At 40.5% G+C, this 19,834-nt stretch overlaps 1 protein-coding gene across 1 annotated transcript in view; it reads right to left on the bottom strand.

Moving 5' to 3' along the window:
• KHDRBS3 (KH RNA binding domain containing, signal transduction associated 3) overlaps positions 1-17,400 on the bottom strand; it is an 80,376-nt gene extending 62,976 nt beyond the window's left edge. The window contains exon 1 of the mRNA XM_054385505.1: positions 17,313-17,400. Within this exon, the coding sequence (XP_054241480.1) occupies positions 17,313-17,400 (88 nt within the window). The remainder of the gene's footprint in view (positions 1-17,312) is intronic.
• Positions 17,401-19,834: the final 2,434 nt, after the last annotated feature.

Genomic DNA, 19,834 nt, shown 5'->3' with positions numbered 1-19,834 from the left:
TTCTGATTCCTTTGACAAGGAAAAGCATAATTCAAATCTCACTTGCAAAAAATGGATACAGCCTGCAGCTCTTAATATGTATATATCACCTCTAAATTGCTCAGATTGCCAAGACCTCATATCTGCAACTTTTACTAAAGCACAAAATCAATGCACAAGTAAGCTGTGTAAAAAGGTAAACTTGTACAGAAAGAACATGAAAGCACAGGTGAATGAAGGAACAGAATATTGTGGCTGGGTTGTTTTAGTCCACAAACCAAATATATGAGTCAAGAATTTGAAAAATACTGTCAGAATACTTATGAAAAATGTGACAACCCAAACAGCCTAAAGAATTTGTATATTCTGGTCCACACATATATGAAACAAACCTATGGAGGTCAGTTGGTGGATGATGGACGAAGGGGATTAATTCCAGCACACCATTCTGGATTACATCCACACATCCCTAATCCTTCAGAAGGCCACTACTCCTGCTGCCAGCAGATAAAAGCTACTTTTGATACAATTATTGCAAGCAGTACTTTTATTATTTGTTATCCATTACAGCCCTTGGCTGCAGTAATGTAGCTTGGCAGGAAAAACATACAAAGGCAGCTTGCACATCTACCGTCCTATGGGAAAGTGCAGCTTAAAAATTCATGTGGAAATCTTATGTATGAGCTTCAGCAAATTCATGTTAAAAACTCTTAGCATCCAAGTTAATTTTTAACTAGCAGGGAGATAACAAATTACTAACCCTTCCTCATGCTCAATAGCAGATGAATCCAAGTACCTTCTCTGTGTATGAAGATCCACATTATACAACAAAGCAAGCTGCTACCGCATTCAAATGTTTCCAAATATTCCATTCAATTTTCTCATTAAATCAGTGGAATCACATCTTGGAATTTTAGACCAACACCACACTTCTTCCTTGAAAGTCCAGTTTATGGACTCATTCCAGATGTAACTCACAAAGGAAGAACTATCATCTCTGCAAAAAGACCAGTTTCTCCAGGACAGAAGTGAGATCTAAATCTCTAGAAAGCCTGTTCTCTGTAGGGTCATGTGCTTATTAGCCATGCAACACCTTCACCAAGGAAAGCAACCTTCTAACTTTTATGGCATCTGTTAGAGAAAAGGTCAAGGGATTTTCTTAAAGTAGGATTTCTAGCATTCACCTAACAGACTATTACTCATTTTTCCAGATTCAAGTGAAAAAATCTTTTTTGTGTTTACACCTGCATAAATATCAGAAGTAACTACCAACTTATGCCAGTAAACTTTTCTGAAAAACCTTGTAAAGTTAAAAATATACTACAGTTTTAACAGCATTTATGGTATGATTTTTGTTTGCCATAGGAAACAGCTCTGAATTGTAACTTTTTTTATCTAAGGAAAATGTCTTCATATTTAGTTGGAGTGTAATCAAACAGCTCCTTCAGAGTAAGTCATCTATTTAAGATCAGCAAATTTGTTCATAAAAAAGGATCTTCCAGTAGAAAGCATTTTTGAAAGCCCAAGGTCGTGTTTATTTCCAACAGACATGGTTATTTTATAGCTGTAGAAACAGAATACCTGCATGACATTCTGTGCAACTACTCAGCAGTCAAGACACAGCAAATTCATTTGTCTTTTAATTTGTTTTGAAGACAGTTTAAAATCGAATGCTTATATGGAGATGGAAAATAGAATGCCTCCATTTTGCTAAAGTTTCAGAAGTTACATTATCTTGTGTAGTTATGTGATGAATTAAACTTAGAAAGATTACTGGTTTAGTTTTAGTCCAGCTAATTTCAAAGTCCCAGCTTTCACTGAACACTACAACTTATTCCCAGTGATGACTCTGTGTGTGTGTGTGTGTGTGTGTTAGGAATGTTATGGGAGTAATTCCTGTACTTAATACTTTAAATAGACTTCTGTACATGTTTTCAGATTTTACCCAAAATATTCAGCTACTAGAAAGTGCCACATGCACAAGGCAGCTGACATATTTAGGCACAATGGAAAAATTTCCAGCCAGGGAGACACATCTACTTTCAAGGTAAGACAGCAAAACCAAAACTGAACTGGTTACACTGATATCAGCAATGTCGGGAAAATACAGCTGCTACTAACCACAGACATTTGCCCTGCCTGTCCCCCACTTGCCTTCCTAATCCCTTATAATCAAGTTTCTGCTCCTTCATCACATCTATTAAGAAACAGTTAAGTGCCAGCCCCAAGAACGTGAGATACCATTACTTTTTGGTTCAGTGATGTTTGAATTGCTTCTGTACACAAATGGAAATTTTGATGCTCCACTTTTGGAAAGTACAGAAACAAGTTACCTACAAGATGTGACAAAGGACAAAGAGAATCCATTGGGAAAAAAAAAATGCAGTTGCCTAAGAAATTCAGGGTCTGGGTGTTCGATGGATAAAGAAAAGTTGTAACGGCATTAACCACTTAATACGATAGATTGTTCCATCACTTCTTGCTCCTTGAGAGAAGCAAACCAACAAAGTCTATTTTGGAAGAACAAAGCACCAAACCAGACATTATGAGTACTTATAATCCCATGAATAAGTCGTCATAAAGAATGGTTCATGTGTATATTAAGTGTCAAACCTCACTTTCCCCTCTTGCTTCACTGATTTTAGAGCACTATATCCATGCCTTAAAAATACAAACATAAGACTAGACTATCAGAAAACTGGAATGAGGAAAAGCTTTTCCTCCACTAAATTCATACAGCTTTTATTTTAGCCCTGCATAACATCTATTAGCAGTACCTCTTGACAAGAGATAAGGGATTAACTATGCAGCAAGTCAGGAGCATCTATTCTCTTTAATGTACTTTTCTGAAGGGGCCACCTGCTCTTATTTCTTCATTTTGTGGCCTAGCGTGAACTGCATTCAATTAGTTACATGTACAAATTCCTCCCATGTTGGAATAGCTGTCTTGAGGATGAAATACTGTAAGGTGAAGTGGAAAAAGAGTTTATTACCAAAATCTGATTGACTATAATTGATATAGCTTGACGAGCTAATTAGTCATCAATAAAGGAAGCAGAAATAATGCTTTAACACTTGTTTTATTACAACACAGCTTGACATCCATTACTGACAAGTATGCATAGCCATGCAAAGGTACCAAATCTGAATATAAGGACTATGTTTCCTTTTTGTATGCTCTGTGCTAATCTCTTCAGACAACTCTGCAGAAAAGCTTAAAACCTCAGCTTTGATAACAGCACCAAAACCTTCCAAAATGAGGTACCCAAAAATCTACACAATTTCTGACAAGACACTTCTCACGACTAGCATAACTTCCACTAACTTACAAATAATGAGTAGTTCCTTCCAAAGGAAAAAAAAAAAATTACTGACTACAAGCTACTTGTTTGAGCTCTAGCCAGGTATTACTCCAATACAATAACATTAAGAAAAGGATTCTGAAAAGACTGTACAGAAGGAAATCTGTGGTTTTACACCCTACTTCATCTATGTGGGAAAAAAAAATCCACTTCTTTTTTCTATGCCTTTCACAGTTTTCCCCTGAAAAAAGACCAAGCAGGAGACTTTCCAGCAAGCAGAGTATTACAGTCAGCGGATAGACTAGTGCATGGCTTGAGTTCAATCTGCTGCTGCTGCTGATTCAATACCACACTGCCATCACGCCAGCTTCAAAATGAAAGTGTTGGCTGGAGCAAAGTACCATGGGACTGGAAGTTTAGGTTACAACAGGAGAGGCTGCTTCTGATTTCCAGGATTTGTGGGGTCGGTCTTTTCCACTGGGCTGGCTGGTTAATGCTTGGAGAGAAGGGGGGAAGAACAGTTTTATTGCTGGTTTCTGCTGCTGCTTCTGCTTTTTTGCCACATTTTTCTGCAAACAGGGGAAGGTAACTGCATAGCGTATCATTTGCAGTAAAATCTCTCTCAACGCAGACCATTTTTGCATTACTTTCTCTTCTCCCTGTGTGAGGGGATGGAGGAAGCTTATGAAAGCCAGCTGTGTTAAACTAGTACAGTCCATATTTGGCACCCAATGTGGGGCTCAAAAGCATCTGCCTTAACTAAGACAGTCATTTTGGCAGGAGACAAAGTGGTTGAGATAACAATAGGTGAGACAATGAAAGGATCTAATCAAGACTTGAGGCTTGTTAAGAGTTTTATATACTTTTTATATACTTTTTTCCCTGTGGTGTGTTCACTATGTGGATGCAGTTGCTTTTTGGAGGCAGCTGCAGCCAATGTGAACTTGTAACTGATGCCCTCTGTGTTATGGTCCTCATATTATGATATGGTTATTCCACTAGCCACTGGCTTAGATGTAATTTCACACAATTGATGGGCCAGGTTTTGTCCTCCCCAATACAGGTCTCTCCCAAGAATCACCTGGAGATCTGGCCGAAGGCTGGATAATTATGAGTGGCAGGGTTCATGGGAGAGCATGGGCAAGTGTTTAGGCCAGTGGTCTAAGTGTTTTGAAATTTCACCCCTAGCAAAATGCTGACAAGTTGGTGAAATATTTGGAAAAAGTTTGTTTCCAGCCCAGAAGCTCCCTAGACAGAAGTCAGTGAGACGTGCTGGGGCCTGCCCCGTGTGTTGAGCCCTTCTCATCACTGGTGAGAGTGGTTAAGGGGCAAGAGAAGGTCTCAGGCCTACAGACAGACCAACAGGCATGGCAGCTGCACCAGAAAACCAGCCTCTGTCAGTATCAGCTGTCCCTGTACAGAAAATGAAACATACAAGGAAAGAAGCTCCTCTGGCAAAGGATGAGGATGAAGCAAGGCTACTGAAGAACTAAGAGCAAGACCTACGGATGGTCACTTGGTCTTTAGCTTTGGTAGCCAAGGACAGTGAATGAAACAACTAGCAGGCTCCAGCAATCAAGAATCAAGAAGGTTGGAAGATATCTCAAAGATCGAGTCCAACCTGTCACCCTAAACCTCATGACTATCTAAACCATGGCACCATTGCAAGGGAAGTCTCTTCCTCTGTACAGGCCTTTTATTCCAGCTGTGAAGGAACTGTCCTGGAAGGTCATCCTAGAACAGGGTAGAGCTCCAGAGCACATGCAGTGAGAATACTTCTGTGTACTGCAGGGCAAACTCATTTAAAGTGAGAACAGTGAATGATGTGAGTTAATGGTAACTGCTGCTGGGCTCGATATGCAGTTGGTATAGAATAAGGGGTGGAGAATGTCATGGGCTGAGTTGATGCTGCTGATGATAGTCAACATCATGCTGCCCTTTATGCCACCTTCAAAATGAAAGTGGTAGCTAAAGCAAAGTACCATGGGGCTTGAAGTTTGGATTGTAACACAAGCGCCTTCCTGTTCCAGTTGCTGCTCCCAGTTTCTGGGGGTTGGTCTTTTGCACTGGACAGGCTGCAGGTCAAGGGGTGGGGGGAAGTCACTGGCTTCTGATGCCGCTTCTGCTTTTTGCTGTGCTTTTTCTGCAAATTTGCTATCATTCTGCAAATAGCATATAATTCCCAGCAAACTCTTAATCTCAACCCAGAGGGTTTTCCTGTGTTGTTTTCCCTTCCAACTGTGTGGGAGGAAGAGGGCTTGTGAGAGCAACCTGTGTTAAACCAGCACAACTAGCTAACTTCTCAGCATCATCTTCATGCAAGCCACCACAGCAGATATCCTTCTAGCCTAGACAACCCATAATTGAAAAGCTTGGGTCATTGTTTTGAGCTCATTAAAACAAAAATAAGGGATTAGTGCCTTTAGGACCTACAAGCTACTCAGAGGCAGAAAATACATTATGCTAGCATAATGCTCAGCATACTATTGAAGTTTAAAGAAAACATGACCTGCTGGTTAAGAAATCAAATCACATCTATTTTCCTCTACTGGGGCACTAATTTAAAAAGGGATAATTTGCCTAGAGTTCTTCATAAAGCTGATCTCACAGGCCGTGACTTGCCACTTATGTGATAATGAAATATAAGTCAGCATTTTTAATTAACCTTATATTGAACTCTGTGAACTATTTCTTAGTGTTCTAAACAAGATCTGGTCTAAATTCTGTAAGTGCATCTATGAACAGGTTATTTATAAATAGCATTATGGTAGTTTACCTGCACTCCCCATTTAATCAGCTGATAATGATGTGATAGTCCAAAAGTTTAAATGTTGAAAGTCTGGAAAGGTATTTCATTAAAGCTTCATGTAACAAATTAGAGTGACCGACAGCAGTCTTACAAATTAAAGTACACATCAAGAGGATAGCACAAGCCAAAGCTGTGTCAGGTCCAATCCATATTTAAATTGTATTTGGGAGCTCTGTGTCTGAAGATAAGGTAGTTCCATTACAGCCACATCATTCAGTCTGTATTTGAGCTTAAGCTTGTGAATGAGGTCACAGGATCACAGGATGTTAGGGGTTAGAAGGGACCTCCAGAGATCAAGTCCAACCCTCCTGCCAGAGCAGGGTCATAGAAGCTAGCACAGGTCACACAGGAACACATACAGATGGGTCTTGAAAGTCTTCAGAGAACTCCACAACCTCTCTGGGCAGCCTGTTCCAGTGCTCTGTCACCCTCACAGTGAAGTTCCTCCACATGTTGAGATAAAAATCTCCTGTGCTGTAGTTTATATCCATTACCCCTTGTCTTATCACAGGGTGCAACTGAGAAGAGCCGGTCCCCTCCCTCTTGACACCCAGCCCTCAGATATTTATAAACATTTATTAAATCCCCTCTCAGTCTTCTCTTCTCCAGACTAAAAAGCCCCAGGGCTCTCAGCCTCTCCTCATAGGTCACATGCTCCAGTCCCTCAATCATCCTGTAGCCCTCCTTTGGACTCTCTCAAGTAGATACCTGTCCCTCTTGAAATAGGGAGCCCAAAACTGGATACAATATTCCAGGTGTGGCCTCATATTCCAGGTAAGAGCAGAAAAGACAAACACCAATGAGATGGACAAGCTGAAAAATACAACAAATGCAAATTTTAAATAGGCCATTTACCAATTAAACCTTTTATATCTTGAGCATCAACTTTTTACCTTGCCATAGTGAAGCTGTGTGAAAAGTAATACAAAAAGATTCTCTAAGCACTCAAGTCTCAATTAACCAAATATTGGCTTCAGGAGAGGCCTATGTTTTAAGGTGTAACCAGAGAACATTCAGCTGCAAGACCTACTGTGACAAGTGAACATCAGCAGCACCCAGCACTCATGTGCAGCTCCTGGCTGTCCTTCCAGAGCTGACACTCCTTTCCAACAGTCCCAGATCCCTGGAGCCCCTGCAGACACCATGATAGTGCTGTCAGGCTGAATGTGTGGGTTGCATTGCGTTTTAAATAATTTAAAAATTGGTCTAAAAGGCCCTTCAAAAAAAGCTCCACAAAAAATTAAAAACTGTGCACTGATCTCTAATAATTAGCAACCTACTACCAATTCAACAGTTTTCTGACACAGAAGACAGCATCCAAAAGCCTTCTGGATACATTGTATCTTCAAAATTTTACCATCACTGTATCTACAATGCTCTGTAGGTATTCGACAAGAAATCATTGTGCAACACTTCCACAGTGTGGTCATATTAATACTTCATAACTGCACAAGATATCAAAATTAGTACCAAAAAATATACCTTTGTGGCAGTTTAGGCTGGGTGCCCCCTGCCACTGCCGCATGAGATACATCTCTGGTGTCCTGGGTGCCCACCCAGGTCCGTGCAGCTTTGGAAAGTCTCAGCGTGCTGTTGCCTGCAAGGGGTGGAAGGAGTCGAGTCGGTGAGCCTGATTGCTCAGACTCGATTGCCCCGAGGGGTGGAAACATGCCACTTGAGTGGATGGAGAAATGCTTGATTGAGAAGTTATGAGGTTGTTTCCAGGTGGCCAGGATGCTCCATTGGATCCAGCAAGAGTTCACCGTGCAGAAGAATGAACTCTGCGTCGCTGGGAGGTTCCACAGGATGAGGGAGAAGAGCTGGACTGAATTGTTACCTGAGCCCGAGGGAGAGACTCTTTGGAAGGACGCCCAGATGGAGACTTGGACTTTGCCAGACATGTCATCTGAAAGTTGTTTCCGATTTGATGATATGTTTTGGGTGCAGGAATTATGGGTATGAAATAAGGGGTGGCATGTGGCAGTTTAGGCTGGGTGCCCCCTGCCACTGCTGCATGAGATACACCTCTGGTGTCCTGGGTGCCCACCCACAGGGGTGGACACAGGAAACGGCGTATTTCTACCCATAAGTCCTGCACCCTATAAGGCCATCTGCAAAGTCATTCTCTTCCTCTTTCTTCCCTCTCTGCTCCCCTGGGAGATGTCCTCTCTTATCGGGTAATGCCAGGGGAGTATCCTCAAGGCCTCTTAGGCCTGCCTAGGCCTAATGCCAGGAGGAGAAAGGAGGGGGGGCAGTCTCAAACCTGGCCAGCCTGAGACTTGCCTAGCAGCGGGAGGGGGAAGAAAGAGCCTTGGGGGGTTTGGGTTTACCCTCAGGTGGGAAGAAGAGAAGGATTGGGAAGCCTTTGGGAATTCTGTGAGGGGTTCTGTACGCTTTGGGATATTCTTTGTCACTATGCTTTGTAGTTTGTAGTTCTCTGTAGCTTCACCAATTGCTTTTCCATTTAAACTTTCCATCACTCTCCAATCCGTTTGTGTGAGTCTCATTCTTTTGTCCCTTTCGGGGCAAGAGAGGATCTGTGTCTGGCCCCAGACCAGCACAACCTTCAAGAAATCCTAGTCATTAATTCCCTCACAAGCATTTTATACAGCTACACTTATGTCATTCCTGATGTGCTTCACATGGTATTAACAGGATTCAGAGAAAGCTTCAAGTGTCTGCAGAAAAAATGTCTGAAGAACAGATGCAGTAAGCTTTAAAGACATGATAAATCTTCTGTTGTATGCTTTTATACAGTAGGCCAATAAAAACCTAATCATTTTTCCAGACCATGGATGCATGGTGTAATAAAAAGGTCAAGGGTATATGATTAAGCGAAAAGAATCTTTAAGACCAATTTGTGTTACACAAGACAAATTGGACCACAGTAGTCCTTTACGGTCTTAAGGTCTAGTACTAAGGTGCCACATTTCACCTTGCAGACTAGTCAACTTAGGATATCATTAGGATATTGCTAGAAAAGCAGCAAGTGTTAACTAGAGCTAAGGGTGTCACTGTATCCTATCTGCTGTGAAGCAGAACATGAAGTGGATTAGCTCCTCCACACACATGATGTTTTAAATGGGAGAAACTGAGCCAAATTAATAAGAAACTGTTTCACTTTGAGAAACATCTCCACCTTCCACAAAAGTTTTGGGGAACACCTGTAAGGAAGGCAGAAAAACTCATTTGCTACACATCTCTATTCTTTGAGATTAGGACTTCTTGTTCCTACAAAAAGCAGACTGGAAACAGCTGAAGTGAAAAAACACTCCAGGTTCTGAACCTCCCTGGCTGAACACAGGACCAAGAACATTACACTGAAACTGTATTAAGACAAGTCTAGAAAAGAAAAATGAGGTTCATTCAAAATCAGGGAGAGGTATGGGGTCTAGTCAGGCACTATAAGTGACCATAAAAGAATCAGACATTGTGGATCTTAGTACTTTAATTTTATTATTTAACATTACTTTGAAGGTAGGCAGAAGAGGAAAAGGTGATTTTACTGGACTGGTTTACCCCATAGAGTATCAATAAAGACTGCATACAATATGGCTCATCATTTCTGCTTATTAGCAGGAAAAAGACAACATGAAAAAGATCAGATCCTCTGTATCCAAGGGTTAAGGAGGTCAGGAAGCAGAATGTGGGCTGCTGACCAGATACATGAGAGGAATGGAGCTTCACTTCCACCTCTAGTTAATTAGGACACAGATTAAAAGGAATCAGTAACAAAAACTTTTGTACATTATCAGTTAACACAAAAGAAGACACATGAAAGGAAAGATGACTGCATTAAAAGCAGTTGTTCTATTTCTACATCTTTCAGAAACATCATTATCCCAAAGCAGCAGGAAAAATATCCTGTCTGTAAATATCTAAAACCTTTCGCTTTCAAACATCTGCTTTCCAGAGTACTGGCAGTGGATGATCAGAGGCAGTAAGAGACCGCAGATGCATTTACTATCCAAGCACTCAGCAAATGCAACAGCATTCAATATCTGAGCATCAGTAGCAATTTTTACTTCTTCCTAAATTTTGTCTTGTCCACAGAAAGGCATTTTCCCCTACTATATTAATTTTGTACAAACCAAGCAGATTAAGATTGAAGAAAATCAGTAAATCCTCAAAGGATTTCCAACGTTAGATTTTTACTGTCAGTACATTATACTAAGATCTGTATAGCAGCAGTTCTTACAACAAATTTTCTTCTGGATTAAGTACAAGAACAATAGGTTTACTGAAATGATTTCTAATCTTTTAGGTTTCCAATTATTTTGTCAAGAAGTGCTTCCTAGAAAATAAAGGCCTATAAAAACCACCTATATACGCCAAGATTTACCAACTACAAGAATTAAACTGACATTTGTTTGCTGCCTTGCAACTTTGTTCCTGTTGAGCTGGTAGCTGAAGCCAAAAATCTGATAAACACATCAAAATAAGAAATGGAGGGCAGCCAGCAAAATAGAAACTGGAAATGGAAAATAGGAACTAAATCCATTTAACTTTCCAGTTTCTTATTAATTTTCCTTTGACAATAAGGTAAAATGATGGGAAATGACAACACAAAAGAACAAGTGATAAATACGACATTGAATTCAAGTAAAGGAATATTTTAAGATAGGAAAAACACAAAGAATAACGCATCCACTGCTCAGCTGAGACACTCAAAAATACAGCTTTCTCAGCTTAAAAATGGTTCAGCATTTGACCTCTCCACTTGATACTCTTTTGTTTACTCCTTGTCATAGACAGCCCAAAGCTACTGTATATTCCAAGCTATTGACAGTTCAGTAAAAAGCCTAATAATTTACTTGAAACCAAATGTCCAGAATTGCATCTCATTTTTGAATCACACATCAAGAGATGCAAAAATCTACTAGTTCTTTTATTTTAATCACCCACTGCCAAAGCACTGAGCTTTTTCAATTTCATTTACAGTTTTCTAGCCAGAGATTTCATCAGTTTAAAGGGCCTTTTAGCACCTTTATTTACCTCTGTGAAGGTAGTATGGCACTCAAACCACAGGTTAATGATCGTTTTCACAAACCAGACTATTAAGAGGCCCACAGACACAGCACTGGTTTTCATGATCTTCTCAAAAATTAAGACATGTGGACTTCTGTAGGTAGAGTGTCAGAAGAAAATTGAATTGCCTAGTCCATATGCCCTTACGGCTTTAGCTTAAAGCCATGGAAATATATGTTCTCATTAGGGTTGCACTTGGAAGTCACTCAGACAATAGTAAAGTAACTCCCAGAACTACCACCACCCCTACCATTCAGCTTCCATTGCACAGCTGAGACATGCCTCCCCAGGTCTCTGGGGTAGATAACCACGTTTTTCTCAAGATACTTCATTTACCTAATACAATTGTTGTGTCCTTTATCATTTTCCATTTGAAAAACTGTATTAATAATGTAAACATTAAGCTTGCAAGATTCCTGCATAGCTCAGCTAAGAACAGTCAGTTAATTCACTATAAAATATTAGGTGTGTCAATTACCAGTTAATCCATTTAAACAGGTTTTTTTACTGAAACTGCTAAATACTAATTAAAAAGTCATGAGTACCAGACTGAATATTTTGTAGAGGCTACTCAATTCTGAACTTTGATACCAAATTATTTCAAACCAAATTTAGATTCTTTTATTTCTTAATTATACTTGAAAGTCGAGGTGGAACAAAACTCAGAGGGCAGAAAGGCCACATGCATAGATTTTAAAAACATGCAAGTTAAGTTAAACAAGCCACAGGCCAGAAGAGCAGCTATTCAGTGCTATAGACCTTCTTTATGAATTCTCCAGTAAGTACTCAGAAGGTTACAGTTTTAATTTGCATGGCTGGTGTCGAAAAGGATTGAAAGTGACAAACCATGTCAGTCTAAATTTGAAACCTTTAAATTCGATCTCTCTCATTGCCTGCCAAAGTAAGTGTGCAAGTGAATTAGAAGTCAGTTTTAGACTACATGTGATCATCGGTGAGTGGCTGCAGACTGGAGTCACACTTCAGAGCAGATGAGCCTCAGGTGAAGTATGTATGATTATCTTCTGCTGCATTTCACAGCAGTCCTATTAACATGACTGGAATACCTGATAAATCAGCTCCCCAGACTTTTAAGAAATCAGGACTGGAGTATAACTGTTAATAAGCCCTATGACTTTCCCAATACAATTTCACCACAGTTAAAGCAAAGAGCAACCACAAGAACATGAACTTCTGAAGTGTTACTGGAAAAGAAGGCTGAGAGGAAAATTTCTGAAACATCCTTTCTTCACTCTAAATCTTACTATTTTTCATGCTGGTTTAAGACTATAGAAAAGAACATAAGTCAGCCTTCCCTGGTTTTACAGTGCCACCATCACACCATATCCATTCCTATTACTGTCACAATTTCTGATCACACAGCCTGTCAACCAATTCCACCTGCACATTTTCATAGATTGTTTTGAGCCTGATTACTAGAATACAGCAGAAGAGTTTATTATTTCTGGTTAACCACTAAGAAAGAGAGATGGTCAAAAAGATTTTCTGAAGGGTAAATTACAAAACTATTTTATTCATTTTAATAGGATGCTCTGAATAATCTTCTTGTACTTTACGAAACACTTCCAACCTGCATAAAAAACAGACTCCAAGAACAGGATGCTTGAAAGCAATGTTCATGTAACTGGGACTACAGTAAGTAGTGTCAGAGTTTGCAGTTCCACAGCAAGAGTGTTTGTAGCACCATTAGAGATGGGAACAAGAAGCATCACGTCTGTTCCATGCCACGAAACACCTGTGCTCAGAGGAAATGGATGATACACAGTAGCAAACATTTATATTGCAACATCTGTATGTAACTTCACAACATAAGAATACATTTTAGAACTGTGAAAAATGAGAATTTTATTCTTGAATAATGAAAGAAAATCCTTGCTAAGCACACAGAAGCCCTTGCATCCCATGAAAGATTTATTCAAAATCAGTAACACCTATGGAACCTTAATTTATTAAGTTCCTACTCTACCATTTTTACAATGGTTACCTGGTAAAAAAAACCTACAAAACCAGATGGTTAATATCTTCTACAATGCAGAAACATACTCCATCCATTCTCATATTTAGGGAGCTACTATTACTACTCTATTTGGTTATTGAATTCCTACTCAAAACTTAACTCATGAAACAGCAAGCATCTCTGCTGATCACTACCAGACACGTGGCTCAGCAAAGTCATTTGATATAAAGGCTAGCACATACAGCCATCTACTGATAGGAAGGCTTGTTATTCCTGTACATCTTGACAATTTAAACAAAGCTTCACCAGTTTAAGATATCACCTCAAATCTCAAAGTAGCTAAAATGAGCTTGTAAGGGAGAATTTGAATGTCCACAGACATTAAAGTTGTGGCAGTGGCACTGGGATGCATAAGGATTTCAGCTGCCCTGATTGCAGTCTTCCCCACCCTACACATTTAACACTACACAAATCAAACAAGCTACAGGCATCCGCTTTAATGTCTCCACCGTAACAAAATATGTCAGGTATCAACATGTTTTATTTACCGTTAGCTTCTTCCATCTGCAATTTCACATACTTTACCCAGAATCACAAAATACTTGTCATAAATCAGGACTAGGAATAGAGGTGAAGACAATGAAGATTAATTCTTCTCTTACAGATCTTTCAGGTTTTTTTACAACATCACTCCTCCTGAACTATGTTACAACCACAAACATTACACTTGCACATTTACCAACGTTTACATACAACCCCAAGTGCTAAGTCAGTCTTCAAAATAAAGGCCTCAAAAAGCATTAAAAAGGTAAGCTGCTCAGTGGCTTGCAGTGATAGACAAAGAACTAGCCTGATTTCACAACAAATATCACTTTCTCATATAAAAACATCTTTTGGATTTTGCATAATGATGAGCACCTGAGAACTAGGAACAGTAGAAACACATGTACTGAATTCTTGATTCTTCACAGAATCTTGCCAAGGTACTTCAGTGACAGAATTTATAACAAGATAATAATTGGACACAATGTTCCCAGTTCCCATTGTCTGATACCAGCTGCAAATTAACCCTATTGACATCATCACCTTACTTCACATACAAAGTATGTCCACTTCCAATCTAACTTTTAGAAGTTTACAGGTAAGATTATGCTTTGCTTTTAGGATGGCTTATTGTCCATGTATACAAGGAAATCATCTTAATTAGAGCAAATTATAGTCTTGTCTCCTGCAGAAGTTTCCTGCTGTCCTAAATTTTAAGCAGCAGCTGAATGTTTCAGTGATGATTTAAAGCAAAAATTACATAATTTGTCTTATATTTGTCTGAAGGACAGGTCAAATACTTGAGTTTTCAATGAGAAAAATCAGCACTTCAGGTACTACGTAGGAACAATTAAGGATACTGCTCTTTAATTTTAATGCTTTTGAAAATGCTTAAAACAAGGTTTCACTAGGGCAAAAGAAGATGCTGTTTCTTAATTCTGTAATACAGATAATAATACAGCCCAGGAAAGCATTCTTGTAGCACCCTAGTTATCTCCACATTCTTTTACAGTCAAAAGGCTACCCTGGAACTCTAAAAGCATCTCAAGCACCACTTCCCCTCCCCCCTCCCTCCCCCATATCATTTAAAATTATGTAATTCATGTGTATCCAAATCAGAATTTGTAATTGTAAGTATAATATGCAAATGTGCCCACTTCCATTTGAGAACTATAATTAACACATTTTCAACGTCTAGACACAGGACTTCCATAGAAACCAGATTTCAACATGGTTAGAAATTTCTTCAAGATTTGGCTCTTTTGACAAGGCAGAACACACTTCAATTCCTTCAGCATCTCAGAAGGATTTACTAATTTAATCATACAATTCTTAAAGCAATCTTGAGTTTCTGAAATTGGCTGATCTACAGTATTTCAGTTTAAATAAATACAGATAGCAACTGTAATAAGACATCAAAATGCTATTACATAATTAAGCTGGTTATTTTAAGCACTTAAAACCTTCCGTAAGACATTCTCATACATACCTAGAAGCAGCCAAACTTAGAAACATGTTTCATTCTGAAATGAAAAGCTAAACGAACCCAGTTTTAAAAAATTAGACAAGGTCATTGCTCACTAAATGCCATCAAAAGAACTCAGTGGACCTCACATATGAGGTACAAGCCAGAGTTATAACATACATTTCCACAAATATATGTGTTCATTTAACTGCACAGAACTGTTAAAATTGAGAAGGAAAAGAACAGTCACTGATAAAGTCAGTCTCATGACAGGATGCAGAACATACCCTCTTATATTTCCCACTTACATTATAGTCACTTCACCTTATTTGTTCATTTGGAAACTCTACAGCTGCCAAAAATATTTATTTTACATAGGTATTAGAAATATTTGCATTTTAAACTACAGTTAATCAGTTTGTAGTCACCTTGCTTAATCTTCTTTACCTGTCTCTAACATGTGAAATAATTCAGATTTATTGCAAGACTTCATTTTCAAAGAAAGCAAAAAATATCTATAGATGTACTAGAATAAAGAGGCTGAAATCAATACCCATCTATATTCATTTTTTACTGGCTAGAGTTTTGGAGCCAAAGTGCACATGAAAATAGAAAGTCTTATATGATAAAAGCAGATAGGAGTTTGTCTGCCTTCTAACTTCTCATTCCAACCAAGAACCTTGAAAAAAAAAAATTGTAGTCCCAGCCATGAAGCCATACTTACTTCCAAAAATACTGTTTGTAAAATAATAAAGCACGTATTTCTGTAACTTCCTAAAATAGTCAACATACACAGAAAAGATTCTTCCTTCACTGTGTGGAGTGACATTAATTTACAGCCTTAAATTCTCAGTCATCAAGCTAAATTTCATGAAGTTTTCTTTTTTTATTTACACCAAACAATACAAATACCTATTTATTAACCTATTTATTCCTTCTCCCACTATCGACAATGGCATTTTTCCAAATTCGAAGTTTGGAAACACATGAAAAATACCAACCACCCAAGGACATGAAGCTACAAATCACATGGCATATACATTCCACAGCTAAAACAGTGACAGCTTCTCCTAACTCCAGAATATTACAGGTAATAGTTGATGATTCTTCTGATTTCAAGATGGGCATTTGCCCTCCATTACACACCAAAAACTACAACAATGCATTAATAAAAGCCATATAGATTTAGATCTCTTCCTGTTAATGGAAATTACACTAGCATAGCTTTGTAATCACTTCAACTAAAGCCAAAATCATTCCATCTATCATTAAGTTACATTAGAATATCATAACTGATTTCACTTGGCCATCCCAAGCACTAAGCATTTGTCTCTACAGAGCTACACTTGAAAGTCACCTGCCAATTACATAATCTTTCCAAATTACATCAAAACATGGTAAGTAACACAGATCAGTTCTCTCTTCAGTATCATATGATTGAAACAAAGTAGCACTTCAAAGCACATCTGACAAGTCAGATGTAGAAGAGGTAGGAATCCCTTATTACTTGGAGTTATATAATTGCAAAAGAAAGCATGCTTTTGAGTCTCCGACAGGTTCACCAAATGTTGGCTCCTTTATTTTTCAGTTACAGAGCCAAAAGTTCCAAGGAAAGGACACCGGTTGTAAGCTCCTTTTTAAAACGCTCACACACATACAACAATAAGCTATTTCTTCGTCAGAAACATAGTACAGCAGTAGAAAAGGAAAAATCTTTCGAGTTTTTTTTTTTTTTTAACGAACTTGAAGCCCAAGCCGAGCGCAGAAGACCCGAGCTGTTCTACAGAGCAATTTAACTTGGAATAATGAGGAATTCAAGCAGCGAGCGTTCATGTCCCCGCTATTGTAAACAACACCTAAGAGAGAGGAGGAATGAGGGGAGGCGGCCCAGCGTTTGCCTCTGTTTGGGGAGATGCTCTGCTTGCTGGAGGGGTAGTCGGGAAGGCTCGCTGACCTCGGGCACTGCCGGGGGCGCAGGCAGAGCCTTGTCTGTGCAGCGCACGCCGGTACTGAGGCTAAGCCCCAGACCCCTCCGCACAAAGGGAAGGGGGCAGGAGCCGATAGACATCAGTAGCCTAAACACAACAAAAGCCCACCGAGCGCAGCACAATGAAGAAAAAGCCCCTGACTGAGTATCCTCGGTGGCCGCCACTAACTCTGACTCGACGAAGCGGCCCCGCTCCGCCTCTGCCGTGCCCCGCTGGCCCTCACCTTGGTTGACCAGCCGCAGGGCGTGGGTGAAGGACGGGTCCAACGAGTCCTTCTCCGCCATCAGCTCGGGCAGGTACTTCTCGTCCATGGCCGCGGCCCGAAGCGGCAGCGAAGCCGGGGCGCCGGGTGGCCTCTTTGGGAAGGGGGCGGCGGCACGAGTCCGAATACCAGACAGCGGTAAATCCCCAGAGGCAGAGCTTCCCCCTGGTCGCCTCCCGCCCGGGGCTGCGGGGACGCATCCAGAGGGAAGCGTCGCAAGCCCCCGGCCGGGAACGGGGAGATAAGGGGCGCGGGCCAGGGAAAAGCGGAAAAATCCCTCTGTGGAAGCGCTCGGAGCGGGGGTGGGGGCGAGAAAGATAAAAAGATGCGCCTCGAGTGGCGCTGACCCAGGCGGGACGGACCCCCTCGGCCTCCCGCGCACACGCGCGCAGAAGAAAAGAGAGCAAAGAGGCAGCTAAGGCAGACGCACACCCGCGCCTCTACCAGCGCCGCACCGACTGAACAAGCAAGACCCTCCGCGCCAGGTTTAAATAGCACTGCCGTGGCCGTGCCCACAAGCACCCCAAGCCCCGCCCCGGCCCGCCGAGCCACGCCTAGGGCGATGCCGCGCCCCCGGCTCCTCCCAAAGGGCGGTGATAGAGCGCCCTCGGCCCTGTCGCTCCGCCTACTAGGATGACGACTTCTATTGGGTGGTGTCGCTTGTCAGTCAGGGGGAGCTGCAGCCTCTGATTGGCTTTCTGTTTGTCCTTCCCTACTCCGCTCTTCTCCGCTGCCGCTGTGTAAGGTGGCGCTGGCGTTGGCGCGGGATGGGTGACGTAGTCTGGTGAATGGTGGGCAGTGAGTTCAGAGTCGTTTCGCGGTTGAGTGGCTGCCAGAAGCAGCGTCTCCTTTTAAAGCCCTCTACTGGGAGGAGAGCTGTTCTCTGGAAGCTCGCAGACACTGTCACCGCACCAGCCGTTCTCCGGGCGCTCGACTTGTGGGAGCTCCCTGAACACGACCTGCAGCCAGGCGAGGGCAGAGGGATGCAGCCACACCAGGTGTGAGAGGGGCTCAGGGGAGCCGGGGCACCGTCCTGACCCGCCCTGTCAAACCTCAGGGGCAGGGGAAGGGCAGAAAGGCAAAATTTGTTTCTAAAGAGCTGCGGTACTCGATTTGTCCCACGTTTTGTACTTACGTATCTAATAATGCAAGGCACTTGCAAATACTCGCCAGGAAATCTTGTTTGCGATGAATTGCACCAATGGATTGGTGTAAATGGGTTTGTGATTCAGTAGCAGCCTGTTCTTCAGGAAAGCGAAGCAAAGTTTTTAAAAGACCTTGCTCAACCCTATTTTCCTACTTTTTTTTTCAATGAATACACTTGGTATATTAGATCATTATTCACTTGGATCTCTAGCTGTGAGGCGTTACATAGTTGCGTTATTAGACCTTAGGTGTTTCATCAATGAGTCTTTGGTGACAAAAGCCTAAAGGCAGCAAGACCAAGTTTCCTCTGTCACAGAGCACCAGGGCAAAACACAGGAAAATTACTAAATCGTTGGAGCAAAAAAACCCAATGCAAAAGCAGTATTTTAGGTTGATCAGCAGTTAAAAGTGCACTGAAAATATTCTATCTATGCGAATAAATAAATTGCATGTTTACTTTTGTATTCAGAAAAAGGTCTGCAATGTATCTCACTCATGTTCATACAAGATGAGGAGGAAAAAAACCCAAAAAATCTAGCATAAGAAATCACTCAGAGCTTGGAAGCAGAGGTTAAGGTTCTGTTCTCAGAATTACATCTGCTCTTTCACCCTTAAAACAGAAGGACCATATATTAAGGTATCTCATTTCTTGTTGCATTTTACAGACCGGAATATCTCATAAAACAATGATATATTACAATATGAAATATACTTGATTTACATTCTCTCTGTAACCCTTCCAAATAAATCTTGACCCAGGATGAACAGAAACAAATTTACAAAGTTGTATTTTAAAAATTCTCCTTCATGACACCAAGCTTGACAGGTATAACTGAAATAAACACAACTATAAGAAACTGGTTTACAATGAATATTTTATTTCAATCTTCCATATACATCTTTTATACAAAACTACTGAAATGCAGCCATCTGTTGTGAGACAGGCAGGCACATACAACTTTGACACAGAACAATATGTAGGAGTGTAATCTTTATTCAGTGACCTGCAGCAAAATAATCCCTAGCTTTGCCAAAAATGTATTTTAAGTCCCTATACAGCATACAAGATCTCAGAAAGAAAGGTAGCTATAGTTTTACAAATGATATAAACCATAACACACCTTGCTTGGAAAGAGTCGTATTCTCCTTGATAACTGATTTAATAAACACTTGTTGTTTCAAGAAACTTGGGAATTATAAAATTATCCACATTTTGCCCTATTGTTCAAACTTAAACCTGCACAGAACAAGTGCAATATATTGTTTTCTCCAGTAAAATTAAGTAGGATGTAATAAATCAAGAGGAGGGCAGAAAGGGTGGGAAGTAACTAGCCTTG

Source organism: Indicator indicator, chromosome 12 (genome assembly GCF_027791375.1).
Source record: "Indicator indicator isolate 239-I01 chromosome 12, UM_Iind_1.1, whole genome shotgun sequence".
NCBI classification, from domain to species: Eukaryota; Metazoa; Chordata; class Aves; order Piciformes; family Indicatoridae; genus Indicator; species Indicator indicator.
Note: the sequence above shows the minus strand (reverse complement) of the source record. Positions and strands in the feature narration are given on the sequence as shown.